Source organism: Sphaerodactylus townsendi, linkage group LG12 (assembly GCF_021028975.2).
Source record: "Sphaerodactylus townsendi isolate TG3544 linkage group LG12, MPM_Stown_v2.3, whole genome shotgun sequence".
NCBI lineage: Eukaryota > Metazoa > Chordata > Lepidosauria > Squamata > Sphaerodactylidae > Sphaerodactylus > Sphaerodactylus townsendi.
This window is the reverse complement of record NC_059436.1, coordinates 42,624,975-42,647,903: the sequence shown is the minus strand read 5'-3', so window position 1 is coordinate 42,647,903 and position 22,929 is coordinate 42,624,975. Positions and strand designations below refer to the sequence as shown.

At 68.1% G+C, this 22,929-nt stretch overlaps 1 protein-coding gene across 1 annotated transcript in view; it reads left to right on the top strand.

The window, feature by feature from the left end:
• ASTN2 (astrotactin 2) overlaps positions 1–22,929 on the top strand; it is a 271,729-nt gene that overhangs the window by 238,117 nt on the left and 10,683 nt on the right. Inside the window, exon 10 of the mRNA XM_048513440.1 lies at positions 21,907–22,007. Coding sequence (XP_048369397.1) covers positions 21,907–22,007 — 101 coding nt within the window. The remainder of the gene's footprint in view (positions 1–21,906; positions 22,008–22,929) is intronic.

Here is a 22,929-nt window from a genome sequence, read left to right as displayed (position 1 = left end):
GAAGGCTTTCACAGTTGGAATCAACTGGCTGTTGCAGGTTTTCTGGGGTGTGTGGCCACAGTCTGGTAGTTTTTGCTGCTGATGTTTTCACAGCCTGGAAAACACACAATAGTCGGGGGCTTAGTGACTGGAGGTCTGAAATGTTATCTTGGTTTTCTCTCTCCAGTTTCCCAGTGATGAGAGAAACCACGCTCACCATTCTGGTCAGAGGGGAAAGATACTTGTTGTTCTTTTCCCTCTCACTCCTCACTCCTTCTGCCCTACGTAGCAAAGTTTCGTACAACAGACCCACCAGAGGGCAGTGTCATAGAAGATGTAAAAAACGAACAGCAGGTCTTAAGACTCTGCTGTTTTCCCCTTCCCCACCTTTCTTTCTCATCTTATTGGGGAGCTTGAGATGGATGCTGATGTAAGATTATTTTTTCTTTTTCACCCGAGAGCAGGTGCAAAAAATTCCAAAAAGGATTTTTTTTTGCGGTGGGGGGGGGGTTGTTTCCTGCAGAGGATTTTAACTGTAAAAAAAAACTTGGGGGGGGGGGTGTTTCCCCCCTCCCCCAAGTGAAATGCTGTCAAACACATCAGTAAATAGAAGGCTGATCCTGGTCTTTAAATAAGGTTATTTTATCTCTTTTATTTTTTTGGCATGCTTAAATGTTGCTTAGCAGATCCTTTGCCCAGGCAGGCAAGAGAGTCTCCCTTTGAAAACCTACGCAGGGTTCCAAATCAGATCTCCAAGGGCAAGGTCACAACGCTCAGCTGGCGTTGAGAATCGATACAACTCATTAAGGGCTCCAAGAGCTGACACCTGCAACACAACATTCTGTGTCTTTTCTCTCTTTTTTTGCAACAACTTTCCAACACACGCACTACCCCCTCAACCAAAAGCACAAAAAGTCCTTTCTGGACCTTATCTCTCAAAGGGCGCTGTTTCTGCTCCCCCCCCTCCCCCTGCTATTTTAAAAAGACCTTTTTTCCTTGTAATCTCTGATTTACGCAAAGCATTACGTCTTCACTGGACACCCCCCATCCTTCCCGCTCTTCTGAGCCCAGCTGCTGCCGTTTATCAGACTTTGATAGCAAGCGGGGACCCATCCCAGCTGCGCACGGCATTCATACAACTCAAGGTTCGAGACAAAATGTTTCCACTTGCCCAGTTATCTCAGGGGAGGCGCTATCACACACGAGGGCCTCCGTGGAGAACGGAGAGGCCAAAGAGGGTTGCTGAACTCCAGGGCAAGGTAATGAATGATAAGTGGTGCCTGAAACAATTAAAACACTTCCTTCCCCCCCACCCCCTCTTGTGCGGAAACTTCCTCTCTTGCTCCTCACCCTTGACAGAGAAAGCCAGCTGGGCAAGGGAAATACAGTGACTTCTCTTCCCAAAGTTGTCCCATAAGGATCGCGCCTCAGATCTTCCCTTTGAATGCAGAGGGCACTGGATAGAATTATCGTGGAGAAAAGTTAGCTCAGGCGTACCAATTCTTGAGGTGGATTTTTCATCATGATTTGTGTGGGCTCTTTTAAATGTACAAAATGGCAGATGCTGCTTGCCTCATTTTCTTGTCAACTCTTTGCTGAATTTCCAAAGACCACCTTAAGAAGGGGTGTCCAACCCTGGCCATCCAGATGTTTGTGGACTACAGTTCCCATCAGCCCCTGTTCCTTGTGAAAGCTTCTGGAGGAACCGGGTTTGATTCCCAGCTCTGCTGCCTGAGCTGTGGAGGCTTATCTGGGGAATTCAGAATAGCCTGTGCACTCCCACACATGCCAGCTGGATGACCTTGGGCTAGTCACAGCTTCTCGGAGCTCTCTCAGCCCCACCTACTTCACAGGGTGTTTTTGTGAGGGGGAGATTGTAAGCCCCTTTGAGTCTCCTGCAGGAGAGAAAGGGGGATATAAATTTAAAAAAACCTCTCTTCTAGCTTGCTTGCTGAGTTCAGCAAATGAAGCCTCCCATGTAGGTGCTAGTTAGCTTTGCCTTCATGTTGCAAAGTGGAGGGAGATGGAGAATCCCCCCCCCCACTTTTCTTTGCTCTGCCCTCTGCTACATGGCAGGTGAGTCTGCTACCTAAGCTGCCACTATCCATAATGTTGGTGTGGCTTGTGAACGAAGCTGTTGTGCCGTGTCACAATCCATGCCTTTTGTTCACACTCACTCCCTTGGTATGATTCCTAGCTGCCATTTTGTGGTGGTTCCTTTTTTTAAAAAACTATTGATATGATTCAACAAGGTTCCAAAGCCTCATGTTGTGATTCTCTAGGAGTCATGGAGACATGACCCCCCCACCCCCAAAAAATAAAAATGACAATATAGTGCAAGATGGCCGAAGCTTGTTCCGAAAATGGCACCAACAAGTACATCTGGGAGGTGTGGGAAATGTGATAAAGAGATCACACAACAAGTGAAAACATTTTCAGAACACTTTCAGAAAAAAATCACTAGTGAAGAGCGTGCAAATAAACGTGTTGGGGCTGGAAATAAAATGTTCGGGGCTAAAAATATGTGCGGAACTCCATGGAGAAAACATTTTATTTCCTGCCTCAAACATTCTATTTGGGTTGTGCAGAATGGACCACTGTCTCCGATAGGTAAAGAAGCACAGATCTGTGGCTATTTCAGCCAGAGTTAAGAGAGCATGAACAGGAAAGCATTTGCCCATGCTTACCGTGTGAAACTGAACTGATCCACAGATTAGGGGAACTGTATAAAGGGGCTGAATCTACCAGAAATCGGAAGCAAAAGCCACTTAAAGCGCAGAGTAGACTACTATTGGTGGAGCAATGTTGTGTGCTTCTCTGGCGATATAAGAGATGGGGCACGTGGCTGGGTGAGCCACTGGCCCCCAAGGATGGTCTTCCATTTATAGCCTGGCACTGCCCAGATGGAGAAATTGGTCTGGTGTCCAGCCAGAAGTGGTCGAGGTCGCTGGGTTCTCCTCCCCAAGCGGCCAAGTTCTTGCATTCCTTTTGCTTGTTTGGTTTTGTAATCAGTTAAGCTCTGGCATTTTGTGGTGCTGCGACCAGGGGATGTTTCCTCAGTCCGAGACAGCGCATACTTTTTTTCCCCGGGATCTTATCCCCACGTAGGTTTCTTTTTTTCTGTCTGTCTGGTTTCTGAGACTGCAAAACAAAAGCCATTTCGACATTTGTATAAATAGGAACCCTCCCAGGGCGGCCGGCCGAGGGAAAGCATTCCTCCCGCAAGAGACATCGGCATCTGTCGGTGGGGTTTTTGTTTTGCAAATTTATGGCATGTAAAGACTGGAACAAGGGAGGAGGAAGTACAAAACAAAACAAAGGCTTCCTGTTCTGCACCTGGCGCTGCGTAAATGGCACCTTGGCACTGGTGCAGTCAGTGGGGCATTTGTGCCAGTTCACAGCCAGCATCAATGTCTTGCGCCACCCTTCCACTTGGCTGTGCTTCCATGGCACAAGTTCTAAATCACAGGCTAGAAAAATTCTCAGCGTGATCCTTTGGATGCAGGTCAAACACTCTGCTTCCCCATTGCACAAAAAGACACCTGTCCAGGGATGAGGCCGGAATGACATCGTAATTCCCGTTCTTCTTCCTGCCCCACTGGTAAATGGATACAACACTTGATGAGTTGCCTGGGCGATAGTTTTCGAGAGGTTCCGCTTCTGCACTTGGCCAGGAGTCATTCAGTTGGGTGCCGTGCAATGGAAAAAGAATGTGGAGTCGTTTCTTGTTTCATTTTCAGCATGATAAGGTTGCCAGCTCCAGGGTGGGAAATTCCTGGATATTTTTTTTTGGGGGGGGGGGGGGGAGCCTGGGGAGGATGGGGTTTGGGAAGAGACAAATCCTCACCATACAGTCCACCGTCCAAAGCAGACATTTTCTTCAGGTGAGCTGACCTCTGTTATCTGGAGATCATCAGCGGAGGGGCCAGGAGATCACCAGGCCTCATTTGGAGGCTGGCAGCCCTAATGTGAGATCAAAGCCAAGAGGAATGGCAGCAGTTGGGTGAACAGCACGGAAGGGGACAGGCTAGCACACATGCCTGTTACCTTGTGTATCCTAGAAGCCAGAGCCCAAGGCTTATGGCAGGACCCACTGCCACCGACCATCTGTCTCCCTTGCTCGGCCAGCCCCACCTACCTCACAAGGTGTCTGTCATGGGGTGGGGAGGAGATAAGTTTGTAAACCGCTTTAAGTCTCCTTAAATATAGAAAAAAGCTAGGTATGAATCCAAAGTACTACTCTTCCTTCTCCTCCTCCTCTTCTCTTCCTCCTTCACTCCTTCTCCTTATTTATATCCTGCTTTCTCTACCTTTTAAAGCATAGGTGTCAAACTCGTGGGCCTCCAGATGTTATGGACTACAGTTCCCATCATCCCCTGCCAGCATGATGCTGGCATGGGGATGATGGGAACTGTAGTCCTGGGGGGGGGGGGGGGTGGGGGGGGGGGGGGGTGGGGGGGGGGGGGGGTGGGGGGGGGGGGGGGTGGGGGGGGGGGGGGGTGGGGGGGGGGGGGGGTGGGGGGGGGGGGGGGTGGGGGGGGGGGGGGGTGGGGGGGGGGGGGGGTGGGGGGGGGGGGGGGTGGGGGGGGGGGGGGGTGGGGGGGGGGGGGGGTGGGGGGGGGGGGGGGTGGGGGGGGGGGGGGGTGGGGGGGGGGGGGGGTGGGGGGGGGGGGGGGTGGGGGGGGGGGGGGGTGGGGGGGGGGGGGGGTGGGGGGGGGGGGGGGTGGGGGGGGGGGGGGGTGGGGGGGGGGGGGGGTGGGGGGGGGGGGGGGTGGGGGGGGGGGGGGGTGGGGGGGGGGGGGGGTGGGGGGGGGGGGGGGTGGGGGGGGGGGGGGGTGGGGGGGGGGGGGGGTGGGGGGGGGGGGGGGTGGGGGGGGGGGGGGGTGGGGGGGGGGGGGGGTGGGGGGGGGGGGGGGTGGGGGGGGGGGGGGGTGGGGGGGGGGGGGGGTGGGGGGGGGGGGGGGTGGGGGGGGGGGGGGGTGGGGGGGGGGGGGGGTGGGGGGGGGGGGGGGTGGGGGGGGGGGGGGGTGGGGGGGGGGGGGGGTGGGGGGGGGGGGGGGTGGGGGGGGGGGGGGGTGGGGGGGGGGGGGGGTGGGGGGGGGGGGGGGTGGGGGGGGGGGGGGGTGGGGGGGGGGGGGGGTGGGGGGGGGGGGGGGTGGGGGGGGGGGGGGGTGGGGGGGGGGGGGGGTGGGGGGGGGGGGGGGTGGGGGGGGGGGGGGGTGGGGGGGGGGGGGGGTGGGGGGGGGGGGGGGTGGGGGGGGGGGGGGGTGGGGGGGGGGGGGGGTGGGGGGGGGGGGGGGTGGGGGGGGGGGGGGGTGGGGGGGGGGGGGGGTGGGGGGGGGGGGGGGTGGGGGGGGGGGGGGGTGGGGGGGGGGGGGGGTGGGGGGGGGGGGGGGTGGGGGGGGGGGGGGGTGGGGGGGGGGGGGGGTGGGGGGGGGGGGGGGTGGGGGGGGGGGGGGGTGGGGGGGGGGGGGGGTGGGGGGGGGGGGGGGTGGGGGGGGGGGGGGGTGGGGGGGGGGGGGGGTGGGGGGGGGGGGGGGTGGGGGGGGGGGGGGGTGGGGGGGGGGGGGGGTGGGGGGGGGGGGGGGTGGGGGGGGGGGGGGGTGGGGGGGGGGGGGGGTGGGGGGGGGGGGGGGTGGGGGGGGGGGGGGGTGGGGGGGGGGGGGGGTGGGGGGGGGGGGGGGTGGGGGGGGGGGGGGGTGGGGGGGGGGGGGGGTGGGGGGGGGGGGGGGTGGGGGGGGGGGGGGGTGGGGGGGGGGGGGGGTGGGGGGGGGGGGGGGTGGGGGGGGGGGGGGGTGGGGGGGGGGGGGGGTGGGGGGGGGGGGGGGTGGGGGGGGGGGGGGGTGGGGGGGGGGGGGGGTGGGGGGGGGGGGGGGTGGGGGGGGGGGGGGGTGGGGGGGGGGGGGGGTGGGGGGGGGGGGGGGTGGGGGGGGGGGGGGGTGGGGGGGGGGGGGGGTGGGGGGGGGGGGGGGTGGGGGGGGGGGGGGGTGGGGGGGGGGGGGGGTGGGGGGGGGGGGGGGTGGGGGGGGGGGGGGGTGGGGGGGGGGGGGGGTGGGGGGGGGGGGGGGTGGGGGGGGGGGGGGGTGGGGGGGGGGGGGGGTGGGGGGGGGGGGGGGTGGGGGGGGGGGGGGGTGGGGGGGGGGGGGGGTGGGGGGGGGGGGGGGTGGGGGGGGGGGGGGGTGGGGGGGGGGGGGGGTGGGGGGGGGGGGGGGTGGGGGGGGGGGGGGGTGGGGGGGGGGGGGGGTGGGGGGGGGGGGGGGTGGGGGGGGGGGGGGGTGGGGGGGGGGGGGGGTGGGGGGGGGGGGGGGTGGGGGGGGGGGGGGGTGGGGGGGGGGGGGGGTGGGGGGGGGGGGGGGTGGGGGGGGGGGGGGGTGGGGGGGGGGGGGGGTGGGGGGGGGGGGGGGTGGGGGGGGGGGGGGGTGGGGGGGGGGGGGGGTGGGGGGGGGGGGGGGTGGGGGGGGGGGGGGGTGGGGGGGGGGGGGGGTGGGGGGGGGGGGGGGTGGGGGGGGGGGGGGGTGGGGGGGGGGGGGGGTGGGGGGGGGGGGGGGTGGGGGGGGGGGGGGGTGGGGGGGGGGGGGGGTGGGGGGGGGGGGGGGTGGGGGGGGGGGGGGGTGGGGGGGGGGGGGGGTGGGGGGGGGGGGGGGTGGGGGGGGGGGGGGGTGGGGGGGGGGGGGGGTGGGGGGGGGGGGGGGTGGGGGGGGGGGGGGGTGGGGGGGGGGGGGGGTGGGGGGGGGGGGGGGTGGGGGGGGGGGGGGGTGGGGGGGGGGGGGGGTGGGGGGGGGGGGGGGTGGGGGGGGGGGGGGGTGGGGGGGGGGGGGGGTGGGGGGGGGGGGGGGTGGGGGGGGGGGGGGGTGGGGGGGGGGGGGGGTGGGGGGGGGGGGGGGTGGGGGGGGGGGGGGGTGGGGGGGGGGGGGGGTGGGGGGGGGGGGGGGTGGGGGGGGGGGGGGGTGGGGGGGGGGGGGGGTGGGGGGGGGGGGGGGTGGGGGGGGGGGGGGGTGGGGGGGGGGGGGGGTGGGGGGGGGGGGGGGTGGGGGGGGGGGGGGGTGGGGGGGGGGGGGGGTGGGGGGGGGGGGGGGTGGGGGGGGGGGGGGGTGGGGGGGGGGGGGGGTGGGGGGGGGGGGGGGTGGGGGGGGGGGGGGGTGGGGGGGGGGGGGGGTGGGGGGGGGGGGGGGTGGGGGGGGGGGGGGGTGGGGGGGGGGGGGGGTGGGGGGGGGGGGGGGTGGGGGGGGGGGGGGGTGGGGGGGGGGGGGGGTGGGGGGGGGGGGGGGTGGGGGGGGGGGGGGGTGGGGGGGGGGGGGGGTGGGGGGGGGGGGGGGTGGGGGGGGGGGGGGGTGGGGGGGGGGGGGGGTGGGGGGGGGGGGGGGTGGGGGGGGGGGGGGGTGGGGGGGGGGGGGGGTGGGGGGGGGGGGGGGTGGGGGGGGGGGGGGGTGGGGGGGGGGGGGGGTGGGGGGGGGGGGGGGTGGGGGGGGGGGGGGGTGGGGGGGGGGGGGGGTGGGGGGGGGGGGGGGTGGGGGGGGGGGGGGGTGGGGGGGGGGGGGGGTGGGGGGGGGGGGGGGTGGGGGGGGGGGGGGGTGGGGGGGGGGGGGGGTGGGGGGGGGGGGGGGTGGGGGGGGGGGGGGGTGGGGGGGGGGGGGGGTGGGGGGGGGGGGGGGTGGGGGGGGGGGGGGGTGGGGGGGGGGGGGGGTGGGGGGGGGGGGGGGTGGGGGGGGGGGGGGGTGGGGGGGGGGGGGGGTGGGGGGGGGGGGGGGTGGGGGGGGGGGGGGGTGGGGGGGGGGGGGGGTGGGGGGGGGGGGGGGTGGGGGGGGGGGGGGGTGGGGGGGGGGGGGGGTGGGGGGGGGGGGGGGTGGGGGGGGGGGGGGGTGGGGGGGGGGGGGGGTGGGGGGGGGGGGGGGTGGGGGGGGGGGGGGGTGGGGGGGGGGGGGGGTGGGGGGGGGGGGGGGTGGGGGGGGGGGGGGGTGGGGGGGGGGGGGGGTGGGGGGGGGGGGGGGTGGGGGGGGGGGGGGGTGGGGGGGGGGGGGGGTGGGGGGGGGGGGGGGTGGGGGGGGGGGGGGGTGGGGGGGGGGGGGGGTGGGGGGGGGGGGGGGTGGGGGGGGGGGGGGGTGGGGGGGGGGGGGGGTGGGGGGGGGGGGGGGTGGGGGGGGGGGGGGGTGGGGGGGGGGGGGGGTGGGGGGGGGGGGGGGTGGGGGGGGGGGGGGGTGGGGGGGGGGGGGGGTGGGGGGGGGGGGGGGTGGGGGGGGGGGGGGGTGGGGGGGGGGGGGGGTGGGGGGGGGGGGGGGTGGGGGGGGGGGGGGGTGGGGGGGGGGGGGGGTGGGGGGGGGGGGGGGTGGGGGGGGGGGGGGGTGGGGGGGGGGGGGGGTGGGGGGGGGGGGGGGTGGGGGGGGGGGGGGGTGGGGGGGGGGGGGGGTGGGGGGGGGGGGGGGTGGGGGGGGGGGGGGGTGGGGGGGGGGGGGGGTGGGGGGGGGGGGGGGTGGGGGGGGGGGGGGGTGGGGGGGGGGGGGGGTGGGGGGGGGGGGGGGTGGGGGGGGGGGGGGGTGGGGGGGGGGGGGGGTGGGGGGGGGGGGGGGTGGGGGGGGGGGGGGGTGGGGGGGGGGGGGGGTGGGGGGGGGGGGGGGTGGGGGGGGGGGGGGGTGGGGGGGGGGGGGGGTGGGGGGGGGGGGGGGTGGGGGGGGGGGGGGGTGGGGGGGGGGGGGGGTGGGGGGGGGGGGGGGTGGGGGGGGGGGGGGGTGGGGGGGGGGGGGGGTGGGGGGGGGGGGGGGTGGGGGGGGGGGGGGGTGGGGGGGGGGGGGGGTGGGGGGGGGGGGGGGTGGGGGGGGGGGGGGGTGGGGGGGGGGGGGGGTGGGGGGGGGGGGGGGTGGGGGGGGGGGGGGGTGGGGGGGGGGGGGGGTGGGGGGGGGGGGGGGTGGGGGGGGGGGGGGGTGGGGGGGGGGGGGGGTGGGGGGGGGGGGGGGTGGGGGGGGGGGGGGGTGGGGGGGGGGGGGGGTGGGGGGGGGGGGGGGTGGGGGGGGGGGGGGGTGGGGGGGGGGGGGGGTGGGGGGGGGGGGGGGTGGGGGGGGGGGGGGGTGGGGGGGGGGGGGGGTGGGGGGGGGGGGGGGTGGGGGGGGGGGGGGGTGGGGGGGGGGGGGGGTGGGGGGGGGGGGGGGTGGGGGGGGGGGGGGGTGGGGGGGGGGGGGGGTGGGGGGGGGGGGGGGTGGGGGGGGGGGGGGGTGGGGGGGGGGGGGGGTGGGGGGGGGGGGGGGTGGGGGGGGGGGGGGGTGGGGGGGGGGGGGGGTGGGGGGGGGGGGGGGTGGGGGGGGGGGGGGGTGGGGGGGGGGGGGGGTGGGGGGGGGGGGGGGTGGGGGGGGGGGGGGGTGGGGGGGGGGGGGGGTGGGGGGGGGGGGGGGTGGGGGGGGGGGGGGGTGGGGGGGGGGGGGGGTGGGGGGGGGGGGGGGTGGGGGGGGGGGGGGGTGGGGGGGGGGGGGGGTGGGGGGGGGGGGGGGTGGGGGGGGGGGGGGGTGGGGGGGGGGGGGGGTGGGGGGGGGGGGGGGTGGGGGGGGGGGGGGGTGGGGGGGGGGGGGGGTGGGGGGGGGGGGGGGTGGGGGGGGGGGGGGGTGGGGGGGGGGGGGGGTGGGGGGGGGGGGGGGTGGGGGGGGGGGGGGGTGGGGGGGGGGGGGGGTGGGGGGGGGGGGGGGTGGGGGGGGGGGGGGGTGGGGGGGGGGGGGGGTGGGGGGGGGGGGGGGTGGGGGGGGGGGGGGGTGGGGGGGGGGGGGGGTGGGGGGGGGGGGGGGTGGGGGGGGGGGGGGGTGGGGGGGGGGGGGGGTGGGGGGGGGGGGGGGTGGGGGGGGGGGGGGGTGGGGGGGGGGGGGGGTGGGGGGGGGGGGGGGTGGGGGGGGGGGGGGGTGGGGGGGGGGGGGGGTGGGGGGGGGGGGGGGTGGGGGGGGGGGGGGGTGGGGGGGGGGGGGGGTGGGGGGGGGGGGGGGTGGGGGGGGGGGGGGGTGGGGGGGGGGGGGGGTGGGGGGGGGGGGGGGTGGGGGGGGGGGGGGGTGGGGGGGGGGGGGGGTGGGGGGGGGGGGGGGTGGGGGGGGGGGGGGGTGGGGGGGGGGGGGGGTGGGGGGGGGGGGGGGTGGGGGGGGGGGGGGGTGGGGGGGGGGGGGGGTGGGGGGGGGGGGGGGTGGGGGGGGGGGGGGGTGGGGGGGGGGGGGGGTGGGGGGGGGGGGGGGTGGGGGGGGGGGGGGGTGGGGGGGGGGGGGGGTGGGGGGGGGGGGGGGTGGGGGGGGGGGGGGGTGGGGGGGGGGGGGGGTGGGGGGGGGGGGGGGTGGGGGGGGGGGGGGGTGGGGGGGGGGGGGGGTGGGGGGGGGGGGGGGTGGGGGGGGGGGGGGGTGGGGGGGGGGGGGGGTGGGGGGGGGGGGGGGTGGGGGGGGGGGGGGGTGGGGGGGGGGGGGGGTGGGGGGGGGGGGGGGTGGGGGGGGGGGGGGGTGGGGGGGGGGGGGGGTGGGGGGGGGGGGGGGTGGGGGGGGGGGGGGGTGGGGGGGGGGGGGGGTGGGGGGGGGGGGGGGTGGGGGGGGGGGGGGGTGGGGGGGGGGGGGGGTGGGGGGGGGGGGGGGTGGGGGGGGGGGGGGGTGGGGGGGGGGGGGGGTGGGGGGGGGGGGGGGTGGGGGGGGGGGGGGGTGGGGGGGGGGGGGGGTGGGGGGGGGGGGGGGTGGGGGGGGGGGGGGGTGGGGGGGGGGGGGGGTGGGGGGGGGGGGGGGTGGGGGGGGGGGGGGGTGGGGGGGGGGGGGGGTGGGGGGGGGGGGGGGTGGGGGGGGGGGGGGGTGGGGGGGGGGGGGGGTGGGGGGGGGGGGGGGTGGGGGGGGGGGGGGGTGGGGGGGGGGGGGGGTGGGGGGGGGGGGGGGTGGGGGGGGGGGGGGGTGGGGGGGGGGGGGGGTGGGGGGGGGGGGGGGTGGGGGGGGGGGGGGGTGGGGGGGGGGGGGGGTGGGGGGGGGGGGGGGTGGGGGGGGGGGGGGGTGGGGGGGGGGGGGGGTGGGGGGGGGGGGGGGTGGGGGGGGGGGGGGGTGGGGGGGGGGGGGGGTGGGGGGGGGGGGGGGTGGGGGGGGGGGGGGGTGGGGGGGGGGGGGGGTGGGGGGGGGGGGGGGTGGGGGGGGGGGGGGGTGGGGGGGGGGGGGGGTGGGGGGGGGGGGGGGTGGGGGGGGGGGGGGGTGGGGGGGGGGGGGGGTGGGGGGGGGGGGGGGTGGGGGGGGGGGGGGGTGGGGGGGGGGGGGGGTGGGGGGGGGGGGGGGTGGGGGGGGGGGGGGGTGGGGGGGGGGGGGGGTGGGGGGGGGGGGGGGTGGGGGGGGGGGGGGGTGGGGGGGGGGGGGGGTGGGGGGGGGGGGGGGTGGGGGGGGGGGGGGGTGGGGGGGGGGGGGGGTGGGGGGGGGGGGGGGTGGGGGGGGGGGGGGGTGGGGGGGGGGGGGGGTGGGGGGGGGGGGGGGTGGGGGGGGGGGGGGGTGGGGGGGGGGGGGGGTGGGGGGGGGGGGGGGTGGGGGGGGGGGGGGGTGGGGGGGGGGGGGGGTGGGGGGGGGGGGGGGTGGGGGGGGGGGGGGGTGGGGGGGGGGGGGGGTGGGGGGGGGGGGGGGTGGGGGGGGGGGGGGGTGGGGGGGGGGGGGGGTGGGGGGGGGGGGGGGTGGGGGGGGGGGGGGGTGGGGGGGGGGGGGGGTGGGGGGGGGGGGGGGTGGGGGGGGGGGGGGGTGGGGGGGGGGGGGGGTGGGGGGGGGGGGGGGTGGGGGGGGGGGGGGGTGGGGGGGGGGGGGGGTGGGGGGGGGGGGGGGTGGGGGGGGGGGGGGGTGGGGGGGGGGGGGGGTGGGGGGGGGGGGGGGTGGGGGGGGGGGGGGGTGGGGGGGGGGGGGGGTGGGGGGGGGGGGGGGTGGGGGGGGGGGGGGGTGGGGGGGGGGGGGGGTGGGGGGGGGGGGGGGTGGGGGGGGGGGGGGGTGGGGGGGGGGGGGGGTGGGGGGGGGGGGGGGTGGGGGGGGGGGGGGGTGGGGGGGGGGGGGGGTGGGGGGGGGGGGGGGTGGGGGGGGGGGGGGGTGGGGGGGGGGGGGGGTGGGGGGGGGGGGGGGTGGGGGGGGGGGGGGGTGGGGGGGGGGGGGGGTGGGGGGGGGGGGGGGTGGGGGGGGGGGGGGGTGGGGGGGGGGGGGGGTGGGGGGGGGGGGGGGTGGGGGGGGGGGGGGGTGGGGGGGGGGGGGGGTGGGGGGGGGGGGGGGTGGGGGGGGGGGGGGGTGGGGGGGGGGGGGGGTGGGGGGGGGGGGGGGTGGGGGGGGGGGGGGGTGGGGGGGGGGGGGGGTGGGGGGGGGGGGGGGTGGGGGGGGGGGGGGGTGGGGGGGGGGGGGGGTGGGGGGGGGGGGGGGTGGGGGGGGGGGGGGGTGGGGGGGGGGGGGGGTGGGGGGGGGGGGGGGTGGGGGGGGGGGGGGGTGGGGGGGGGGGGGGGTGGGGGGGGGGGGGGGTGGGGGGGGGGGGGGGTGGGGGGGGGGGGGGGTGGGGGGGGGGGGGGGTGGGGGGGGGGGGGGGTGGGGGGGGGGGGGGGTGGGGGGGGGGGGGGGTGGGGGGGGGGGGGGGTGGGGGGGGGGGGGGGTGGGGGGGGGGGGGGGTGGGGGGGGGGGGGGGTGGGGGGGGGGGGGGGTGGGGGGGGGGGGGGGTGGGGGGGGGGGGGGGTGGGGGGGGGGGGGGGTGGGGGGGGGGGGGGGTGGGGGGGGGGGGGGGTGGGGGGGGGGGGGGGTGGGGGGGGGGGGGGGTGGGGGGGGGGGGGGGTGGGGGGGGGGGGGGGTGGGGGGGGGGGGGGGTGGGGGGGGGGGGGGGTGGGGGGGGGGGGGGGTGGGGGGGGGGGGGGGTGGGGGGGGGGGGGGGTGGGGGGGGGGGGGGGTGGGGGGGGGGGGGGGTGGGGGGGGGGGGGGGTGGGGGGGGGGGGGGGTGGGGGGGGGGGGGGGTGGGGGGGGGGGGGGGTGGGGGGGGGGGGGGGTGGGGGGGGGGGGGGGTGGGGGGGGGGGGGGGTGGGGGGGGGGGGGGGTGGGGGGGGGGGGGGGTGGGGGGGGGGGGGGGTGGGGGGGGGGGGGGGTGGGGGGGGGGGGGGGTGGGGGGGGGGGGGGGTGGGGGGGGGGGGGGGTGGGGGGGGGGGGGGGTGGGGGGGGGGGGGGGTGGGGGGGGGGGGGGGTGGGGGGGGGGGGGGGTGGGGGGGGGGGGGGGTGGGGGGGGGGGGGGGTGGGGGGGGGGGGGGGTGGGGGGGGGGGGGGGTGGGGGGGGGGGGGGGTGGGGGGGGGGGGGGGTGGGGGGGGGGGGGGGTGGGGGGGGGGGGGGGTGGGGGGGGGGGGGGGTGGGGGGGGGGGGGGGTGGGGGGGGGGGGGGGTGGGGGGGGGGGGGGGTGGGGGGGGGGGGGGGTGGGGGGGGGGGGGGGTGGGGGGGGGGGGGGGTGGGGGGGGGGGGGGGTGGGGGGGGGGGGGGGTGGGGGGGGGGGGGGGTGGGGGGGGGGGGGGGTGGGGGGGGGGGGGGGTGGGGGGGGGGGGGGGTGGGGGGGGGGGGGGGTGGGGGGGGGGGGGGGTGGGGGGGGGGGGGGGTGGGGGGGGGGGGGGGTGGGGGGGGGGGGGGGTGGGGGGGGGGGGGGGTGGGGGGGGGGGGGGGTGGGGGGGGGGGGGGGTGGGGGGGGGGGGGGGTGGGGGGGGGGGGGGGTGGGGGGGGGGGGGGGTGGGGGGGGGGGGGGGTGGGGGGGGGGGGGGGTGGGGGGGGGGGGGGGTGGGGGGGGGGGGGGGTGGGGGGGGGGGGGGGTGGGGGGGGGGGGGGGTGGGGGGGGGGGGGGGTGGGGGGGGGGGGGGGTGGGGGGGGGGGGGGGTGGGGGGGGGGGGGGGTGGGGGGGGGGGGGGGTGGGGGGGGGGGGGGGTGGGGGGGGGGGGGGGTGGGGGGGGGGGGGGGTGGGGGGGGGGGGGGGTGGGGGGGGGGGGGGGTGGGGGGGGGGGGGGGTGGGGGGGGGGGGGGGTGGGGGGGGGGGGGGGTGGGGGGGGGGGGGGGTGGGGGGGGGGGGGGGTGGGGGGGGGGGGGGGTGGGGGGGGGGGGGGGTGGGGGGGGGGGGGGGTGGGGGGGGGGGGGGGTGGGGGGGGGGGGGGGTGGGGGGGGGGGGGGGTGGGGGGGGGGGGGGGTGGGGGGGGGGGGGGGTGGGGGGGGGGGGGGGTGGGGGGGGGGGGGGGTGGGGGGGGGGGGGGGTGGGGGGGGGGGGGGGGGGGGGGGGGGGGCGGGGGGAGCAGGGGGGGGTGGGGGGGGGGGGGGGGGGGGGGGGGGGGGGGCGGGGGGGGGGAGGGGGGGGGGTGGGGGGGGGGGGGGGGGGGGGGGGGGGGGGGGGGGGGGGGGAGGGGGGGGGGGGGGGGGGGGGGGGGGGGGGGTGGGGGGGGGGGGGGGGGGGGGGGGGGGGGGTGGGGGGGGGGGGGGGGTCCCCAGGCCTCGGCGACGCGCCGGAGGCCCGGGGACAAGGTAAGTGCCGGGAAGGAGTGGGGGGGGGGGCGTCTTGAAGCCGCTGCCGTTCGCTCTGCAGCGGCTTCAAGGCGACCTTTCCCCAATAAGTACGCTTCTAAGCACACTGGGGAAACGCCGGCTTTGCGGCAGTCAGGAGGCGTGAGGGCAGCGCTGCTGCAATGCAGCTGCGCCCCCTGTGCGAATGGCGGACTGGGGATGGCGTTTTTGCAGTCCTCAGGCCGCCATATTCCGCCCGTGCGGAAACGGCCTCTCTTCCCATGGTTGCGGTGTGATTGATTATGGCATTTGTTCCCCTACTGTACTTAGAATAGTTGACCATTTGGATATAGGTAAAAGATTTGAGAGTGATCATCTACCAACTGAAATAAAACTATTATGTAAAGAAAACTATCAAGAGCAAACAATGGATTATCCTCAGATTGAGGACCCTTCCGATATTTTTAAAACCATTAGGAAGTCACCAAGAAATGAAATTGAAGTATCTTCTGTTATGTTGTCTAGTGCAGAAGAAGAAGAGTTTGGATTTATCCCCCCCCCCCCTTTCTCTCCTGTAAGAGACTCAAAGGGGCTTACAATCTGCTTTCCCTCCCTCCCCCATCAGCAAACACCCTGTGAGGTGGGTGGGGCTGAGAGAGCTCCATAGAGCTGTGCCTAGCCCAAGGTCATCCAGCTGGCATACACTGGAGTTCACAGGCTAATCTAGTTTCCCAGATAAACCTCCACAGCTCAAGTGGTAGCGCGGAGAATCAAACCCGGTTCTCCAGATTAGAGTGCACCTGCTCTTAACCACTACTCTACTGGTGTGAGTGAACGTAAATAATATTTGTCTATATCCGATTCAACTGAAGAGTGAATAGCGAAATATGTTATGTTAATTAATTCTTTTAACTCTTTGGCTAAACCACCACTGTATTTTTCTCTCACCAATTCATCGTGGTATGATACTGACTGTGATATTGCCAAAAAAGCTTCTTTGATCCCTTTACAGTAAATTCTGTGAATTAAATGACCTAGAACCCTTGAATAATTATCTAAGACAAAAATATATTTATTGTAATACAATTTGTCAAAAAAAGGTTTTTTTTTCAAATGAACTGGGATCAAACTTAAAGTTCAGTGCAACAATGAGTGGGTTACATACATAAAGGAAAACACGAAGGCAACCCTGATCTTGGGCTTACGAACTTAAAGGACTGGAGTAAAGAGAAAAAGTAGAGGAGCTGACAAGATCAACAAGTGGAATTTTGGAAGGACTGGTGTTCTTAGGAGAGGGACAAGATGTAGTCATTTGTCACAATGCAGTGGAATAATCTTGGTTGTTACATGACCAGAGCAAAGTGGATCTTCGTTCAAGTGGATTACAATAGATGGGCATGCCAGGGCGAGATGTCTTTCTCTTTGACAAGAAACACATCTTACCGTTGCCTCTGAAGATGCCACAACAGCCAGTTGATTCCGGCTGTGAACACTTTGGACAAGACATTGATTTTAAAAATCCTTATTTCAGAGGTGCCATTCTGAGAGTAGGGGACACAAATGGGCCTAGGTTGTGTCAGAAAGCACCATTAAGGCTTTCATCAAAAAAAGCCCAATTCAGACAAAAAGGATCTTTCTGATACTTTCACAATGCCTTGGGATTTTTTTGGTTGTTTCTGAGTCGTGCTTCTCACTGTGTTCAGGACACAGTAAACCCAGGCACAATCTGATCTCTTCAGATGTGGCATCCCATGTAGCGTCTCATGCACTGCTGGGAACACTGTGCTCCTTCTTAGGCCTGTCCAGCTGCACAGGCCCCATGAGGAGGACGAAATGTCATGGAAGGGGGAGACCTCATCTCCCACCACAGACAACTTGTTATGAAAGGAGATATATCCACAGTCATATTCTCTCCCCTTGCCCGCAACCTCATCTCTCTACAAACATGCAAGAATGGGACGTGTTGCTTTTGGCACTTTGGGGCAGTTCCGTCAGCCCTAGAAGAGAGTGGAAGAAAAATTACAAAGGAGACCACAATAGATGAGGCGAGGGGGCAGATAGTTGCCCCTAGGACCGAGGCTACATCAAACACCCAGTGGCTGTCCAACCTTGAGAAGACAAAGGCTGACACACAACTTTAGGTGATCTCAAATCCAGAGCCTCACGCAAAGCTGCCATTCTGGAAACAAGTTCCCAGAATGCTTTAACAAAAACCAGCCTTGAAAAAAAAGGGGGGGGACTATCCAAGAATGTGGTGGGGGTTGATCACCACGATCATCCTACCCCTAAAAAGAGCAGTTATTCTTAATAGGATGCATAACTCCCCACACAATGAATTACAGTCATACCTTGGATTTCGCCAGTAATCCATCCAGCGACGCTTGGTGAAACCCGAAACTGGTGAAACCCGAGGCTACGCCGTATGCGCATGAGCTATGCAAACTGGGTAAATTTACACCGTTTGTGTAAGCGAAACAGACCAGGTGCTCGGGAGCAACAGCCGCAGAAGGCCCTTGCTTTCACCTCCTGCATGTGAGCTCCCAAAGGCACCTGGTGGGCAACTGCAAGTAGCAGAGAGCTGGACTAGATGGACTCTGGTCTGATCCAGCTGGCTTGTTCTTATGTTCTTATGAAACCTGAGGTACAATAACATCCAGGAGTGACCGTCAAAACCCGAAACCAACAAAACTCAAAGGTGACGAAACCCAAGATATGACTGTATCTCAAAATGTTGGAAGGTAATATTTGGTGACAAATGGGGAACATTTAAAATTTCAGGCAGGGACTTCTCCCTGTTTACAGTGGTTTCAGATAGCTGGCCGAGGATGCACGCTCACCCCATCTTATCAATAAAATCCTAGATCCACCCCCTGGGGGTGTGGAAAAGTGGTTCACAGCAACCAGGAATTGAAAAGGAATGGCCCTGTTGCGTTTGGGAGCAAAAGCAACGCAAAAGAATCCAACTCTATCCATCTTGGCTACTCCATCCAGAGCTTTTTTGGGTGCAAGGCTTACCTAATCCCCATCCCCAGTCTGCTTTACAAATGGGTCCCTCCACATTGCTTTCTTGGGGCATACATGGCGCATGGTTTGTGTTTGTGTGTGTGTGTCTGTGTCTGTGTGCGTGTGCGTGTGTGTGCAAAGTCTCAGATGTTTTATGGTGACCCTGGTAAGGGCTGTTCAAGGCACGTGAGAAGCAGAGGTGGTTTGCCTTCTTCTGCAGAGTCTTCCTTGGCGGTCCCTTCCTTTCAAGAACTGACCCTGCTTAGCTTCCGAAATCTGAGAAGATCAGGCTATATTGTGCTGCTTTCCCTCAACACAGCTTGTACTAGATGCCATTGGCCCTTTCCAGAATACAATTCCCTTTTCTCTTTCTACCCGTGTTTGAACTTGCTGCTGTGCATTTCCCTGTATCTCCCCTTCAGGCACACCCTGTTGGAAGAGGTGACAGGCAGTTTAAAAGGGCTGCAGCAGGTTCAGCGGCGGCTTCAGAGAGTGTGTCTATCGGTGTTCATCTCCCTTAGTGCTTCAGCTCTCCCTTTATTCAGCTTTTTGATCTCACCCACATTGCCAGAGCGTTCTGCGAGCAAAACTGAGGACAGCAGTTAAGAAGCTGTGGTTCGCTTAAGCAGAAGATGCCTCTGCCTTGCTTCCTTCCCAGAGTAGCCAACGTAGAAAGTCCTAGAGGCTTGCAACTGTAGAGGGCCTCTGGTGGCCCATGGCTTATCTACTAAAGATGGTGCCCAGGGCAAGTATTGCCCAGCATTGAACTGTGTGCCCCTCCCAACTCCACATGCCTAGCACCCCCTTCAAGCAGCGCCCAGGGCACAAGCCCTTGCTTGCTCCCCCCTCAATATGCATTTGGTGGTGGCTAGGCCAAGCACAGCCAAGCTGTGGGAGCTGTGCAAGTCTTGCTGGGGCCACTCCCCTAAGATCTGAGTCACTGATCACCCATGTCTTCCTGTTGTGCCACTGCCACTTGATGGCAGGGCAGGAGAAGACAGCACACGAGCCATTGCCCATTGTGGCCACCACCATTCACATCTGAGCTGATTTGAATGGCCCTTGGAACTCTGGTTTCTGGTACTACTGGAATCTTTCAGCATGGCTTACTCCTGGAAGATAGTCCTAGGGCTGTCAGATGGTGCCAGCAACCAGCAACATGGCTGTGGGGGGGGGGGGGAGCTGCATCCATGAAGAAAAACTAAAAAGAAAAACAATGGCATATAACATAGGAAGATCTGATCATAGGTCGATTCCACACTTGGGTTATCAACCTAAGTTCGAGCTGCGTTTGACCTAAGTGCTCCGCACAACCACTGGGATCGACGTGGTTTTGTACCAGCTTCGCCCCGTGTAACAGTCAAATTTCCGACTTCAGTTGGGAACTACTACTTTTTCAGGAAACCACGCTCGAACTCAGCTCGATTCCAGTAAAGTGTGAAATCTCTGGTGCCAGGAGTCCCCCATTCAGCCAATCACAGCTGAGTGTTTCAGGCATGCGTACAGCTGGCCAATCAAAAAACGCCACCTTTGTCCCTCCATTCCTGTGGCAGTTTTTTTTTATAATGTGTGTGGGGATAGACGGAACATGGCCGTAGAACAGTAGCCAATTGGAACGGAGCGGCGAAGAGGCACAGGATGATTCCGCCCTCCAAGCTGGGATCAAGCTGGTTGCAGTGGGGGACAACAATGGCTTCGACCTAGGTTAGTACCCTTCTCAGGGAACTGGGTCGAATCTATTTTACTCATGTGCGGAATCGCCCATAGAGTCTCTGATGATTCCTAGAGCTGCCCTACTCACTTATGGACAACTCTAGGAATCACAAGGTCAAAACTTCTACAAGTAGTTGAGGCAATACTTTTTCTCCCCCGCCCCCAAGGATGGTTATGCCCTCCCCTTTCCTCAGTTTCCGTCTGCCAATTAGGTGAGCGTCAGTGGGCAAAGGGCCGCAATTACCTGGTGGTCTCCTGCCATAAGTGGGCTAATGAGAACCCTACAGCTTGGAGACAGACTAAAGCCGGGTTGCTGTTTGGCAGTTTCCATATTTAGACTGCACATTTCTATCACAGTTACCAGCCTGGACGGCTGAACTGTCACTTACATATCCCAGTCTACACTCGCTGCTACCGAAAAGGAGAACCACGTGTGCTTAGTGCCTCCCTGTAAGTCCTCAGGTGTTTGAAGTAGTACTTAAAACTTACAACACGAGGAAGAACACTTGAGGGGAGGTGATGGGTCTGCCGCTAAGTAACCCACCAAATCCCACTTAAGCTTCAGCAGCTTTTATTTCCTCTTCTCCTCTGCATCTTCCTTGGCCTTGTTTAGGCAGCCCGGCCTGCCTTCCATCAGGGGATGCCCCGTCGCAGAGAGGTTCAGACCTCCCAAGGCAGCAGCCAGCAGACCCCGGCAGTCCTCCCTGCACTTTATCAATGCCAGCCTCAGATCCTTGCTTTGCGCCGCCTGGCTCAGAATGGATAAAAAGCGGGAAGTGCTTTTTTGGGAGCCGGGCGAAAGATTAGGCTGGGATTTACTGGATCCCCTCCGCTGATAAAGGGGATCTGGGGCTTTTACCGCACCTTTTATCAAAAGCCATTTTGGGGCGTTGCAGGGCTGCTGTTCAAGTCTCAAGTGCGTCACAAAGGCCCGTGTGCCTTACTGCAGCCACAGTATGAATTTGGAAATCAAGCTTGGTTAGAAGCCGTTCATTAGATCTGTAGTAGTAGTTTTGTTCTTGGGGTGCTGTCTGGTTTCCGGGCTGTATGGCCGTGTTCTAGCAGCATTCTTTCCTGACGTTTCGCCTGCATCTGTGGCTGGCATCTTCAGAGGATCTGATAGTAGGAATGGAAAGCAAGTGGAGTATATATACTGTGAGGTCAGTATATTCCTTTCCATTCCTACTATCAGATCCTCTGAAGATGCCAGCCACAGATGCAGACGAAACTCCTCTTCTTACTTATTGGCCTAACCTGCTGAATTTTAGCATTTGACTTTGTGGTCGGATTGAGTCTCCTGCCCTTCTTATATGTATGTGTTTTAATAGCCCTCTACTGGAAGTTGTAATCTACTATGGACTGGTGAAAACGTTGCTAAATAACTGCTTTTAATTTTCTTCTACCTGCTGGGTTTGTCAGCCTTACTGTGGATCTGTATATTTCTCTTATTTCAGAACTTATTGTAGCGTTAAACTTTTGCCGATAAATCACCTTGAAAGCATTGACAATGAGAGGGAGTTTCAAATGTATCCGAAATCGGGCGGTATATAAATTTGGGGATCGGGCGGTATATAAATTTAAGAAATAAATAAAATGAATAAATAAATAATTGGCGTTCTTGTGATCGGTGGAGTCCTATCATCGACAGCACTTCAGGGGAACCTGTGTCTTATCCAGCCTTTGCCATGAGGCAATTCTGTAAAATGTACTGAAGTGATAGTTGTTGCAAAAAAATTCCAGAAGAGGTACTCGTGTCAAAATGGCTACATTTGGGTGCCAGTGTGGTGTGGTGGTTAAACGTTGGTCGTTTCCCCACTTACCTCGACCACCCTTTGCTGCGCACTGCTCCCAGCGCACTGCACTCTGCGTGGGGTCATCAAAAAGCGCCGTTTTGATGAGTGCCAGGAATGACGCGCGCTGAGGGGGCTCGACAGCGGCAGCGTCGGGGCGGCTGCGTTGTCGCCGCCCCTGTAGTGGGGAGTGTCGGGGGACCCTGCGCTACTTTGGGAGAGTAGCGGGCAGCAGCAGGTAAGTGGGGAAACGACCACTGTGTGGAGTCCAGTCTAGAGAACAGGGTTTAATTTCCCCGCTCCGCCACATGAGTGGCAAACTCTTATCTGGTGAATTGGATGTTTTGCCCTGCTCTTCTGCATGAAGCCTGCTGGCCTTGAAGGGTGGCCTTGGGCCAGTCACAGTTCTTCAAAACAATCTCAGCCCCACCTCACAAGATATCTGTTGTGGGGAGAGGAGAAGAATGAAGTTTTACAGGAGAGAAAGTGGGGTATAAATCCAAACTCTTCTTCTTCTTCAATTAACACTTACCAGAAAATTCAGATTAAAAGTTTCTATGGCTGTCCTTGGAGGGGGAGGGGGGGATAATGCCTCAATGAATAGGGCTGCCACCTGCAGGGAGCACCTGGAGATCTTCCACTATTACAATCGATCTCCAGACAACCAAGGTATGGTCCCCTGGAGAAAATGGCAGCTTTGGAGGGTGGACTCTATGGCATTATACCCTGCTGAGTCCCTCCCCTCCCCAAACCTTGGCCTCCCTAGGCTCCACACCCAAAACTCCTGGTATTTCCCAATCCAGAGCTGGCAACCTACCAGTAAAGGACACGCTGACCTGTTTATGTTCTTGGAGCATTCTTTCTAGACTGAAACGATCTTTCTTCCAATGATGAATCCTCTGACTGCAACAAGCTTTTGGTCTTTCCGGTGTATGTTGTGCAAGTTTCTGCACTGCAATAAGATGGTTCTGCTCTCTTGCAGATTCACCCTGTATGCAGTGGACACACGAGGAAGGCACTCTGAGCTGAGCACCATCACCCTGCGAACAGCATGTCCTTTAGTGGATGACAGTAAGGCAGAAGGTAAAGCACTTGCACTGTTCTTTGCTGGGATCAAGGCCCTAGTTTATCCTCCTAGCATGGTGTGCTTTCAACAGGCAGTCATGTAGCCTCTGCTAACCAAGGCTGGCTAGTTAGGGGCGGGGCACCTGACATATCCACAGTGACCCAACTCAGTCTGAGCCACAGAGATCCACAGTGACCCAACTCAGTCTGAGCCATTATGCTCCATTTGTTTCTCTTTTGCTTCCTCACCTCATGTTGTAGTGGTTAAGAGCCGTGGACGCTAATCTAGAGAATTGGGTTTGATTCCCCAATCTTCCACATGAGTGACAGACTCTTATCTGGTGAGCTGGTTTGTTTCCCCTGTCCTCCACATGAAGCCTGTTGGGTGACTTTGGGCTAGTCACAGTTCTTTCAGAACTCTCTCGATCTGATCTGCCTCACAAGGTGTCTGTTGTTGGGAAGGGAAGGCTGTTGTAAGCCACTTCGAGACTCCTTAAAAGCAGAGAAAAGTGGGTTATAAAAACCAACTCTTTGGCTCATTCCGCACATGCAGAATAATGCACTTTCAAACTGCTTTCAGTGCTCTTTGAAGCTGTGCGGAATAGCAAAATCCACTTGCAAACAGTTGTGAAAGTGGTTTGAAAATGCATTATTTTGCATTTGCGGAAGTGTTTGATTCCCTACTCCTCCACATGAGCAGGGGACTACAAGCTGGTGAACTGGATTTGTTCATGAAACCTGTTGGGTGACCTTAGGGCAGTCACAGCTTTCTCACAACTCTCTCAGCCCCACCTACTTCACCAGGTGTCTGTTGTGGGAAGAGAAAGGGAAGGCGATTATAAGCCACTCCGTGGGGTCTGAGAAAGGCTGATTATAAAAAAACAACTCCTCCTCCTCCTCCTCCTCCTCCTCCTCTTGGGTTTTGCAAGTGTGCAGGGCA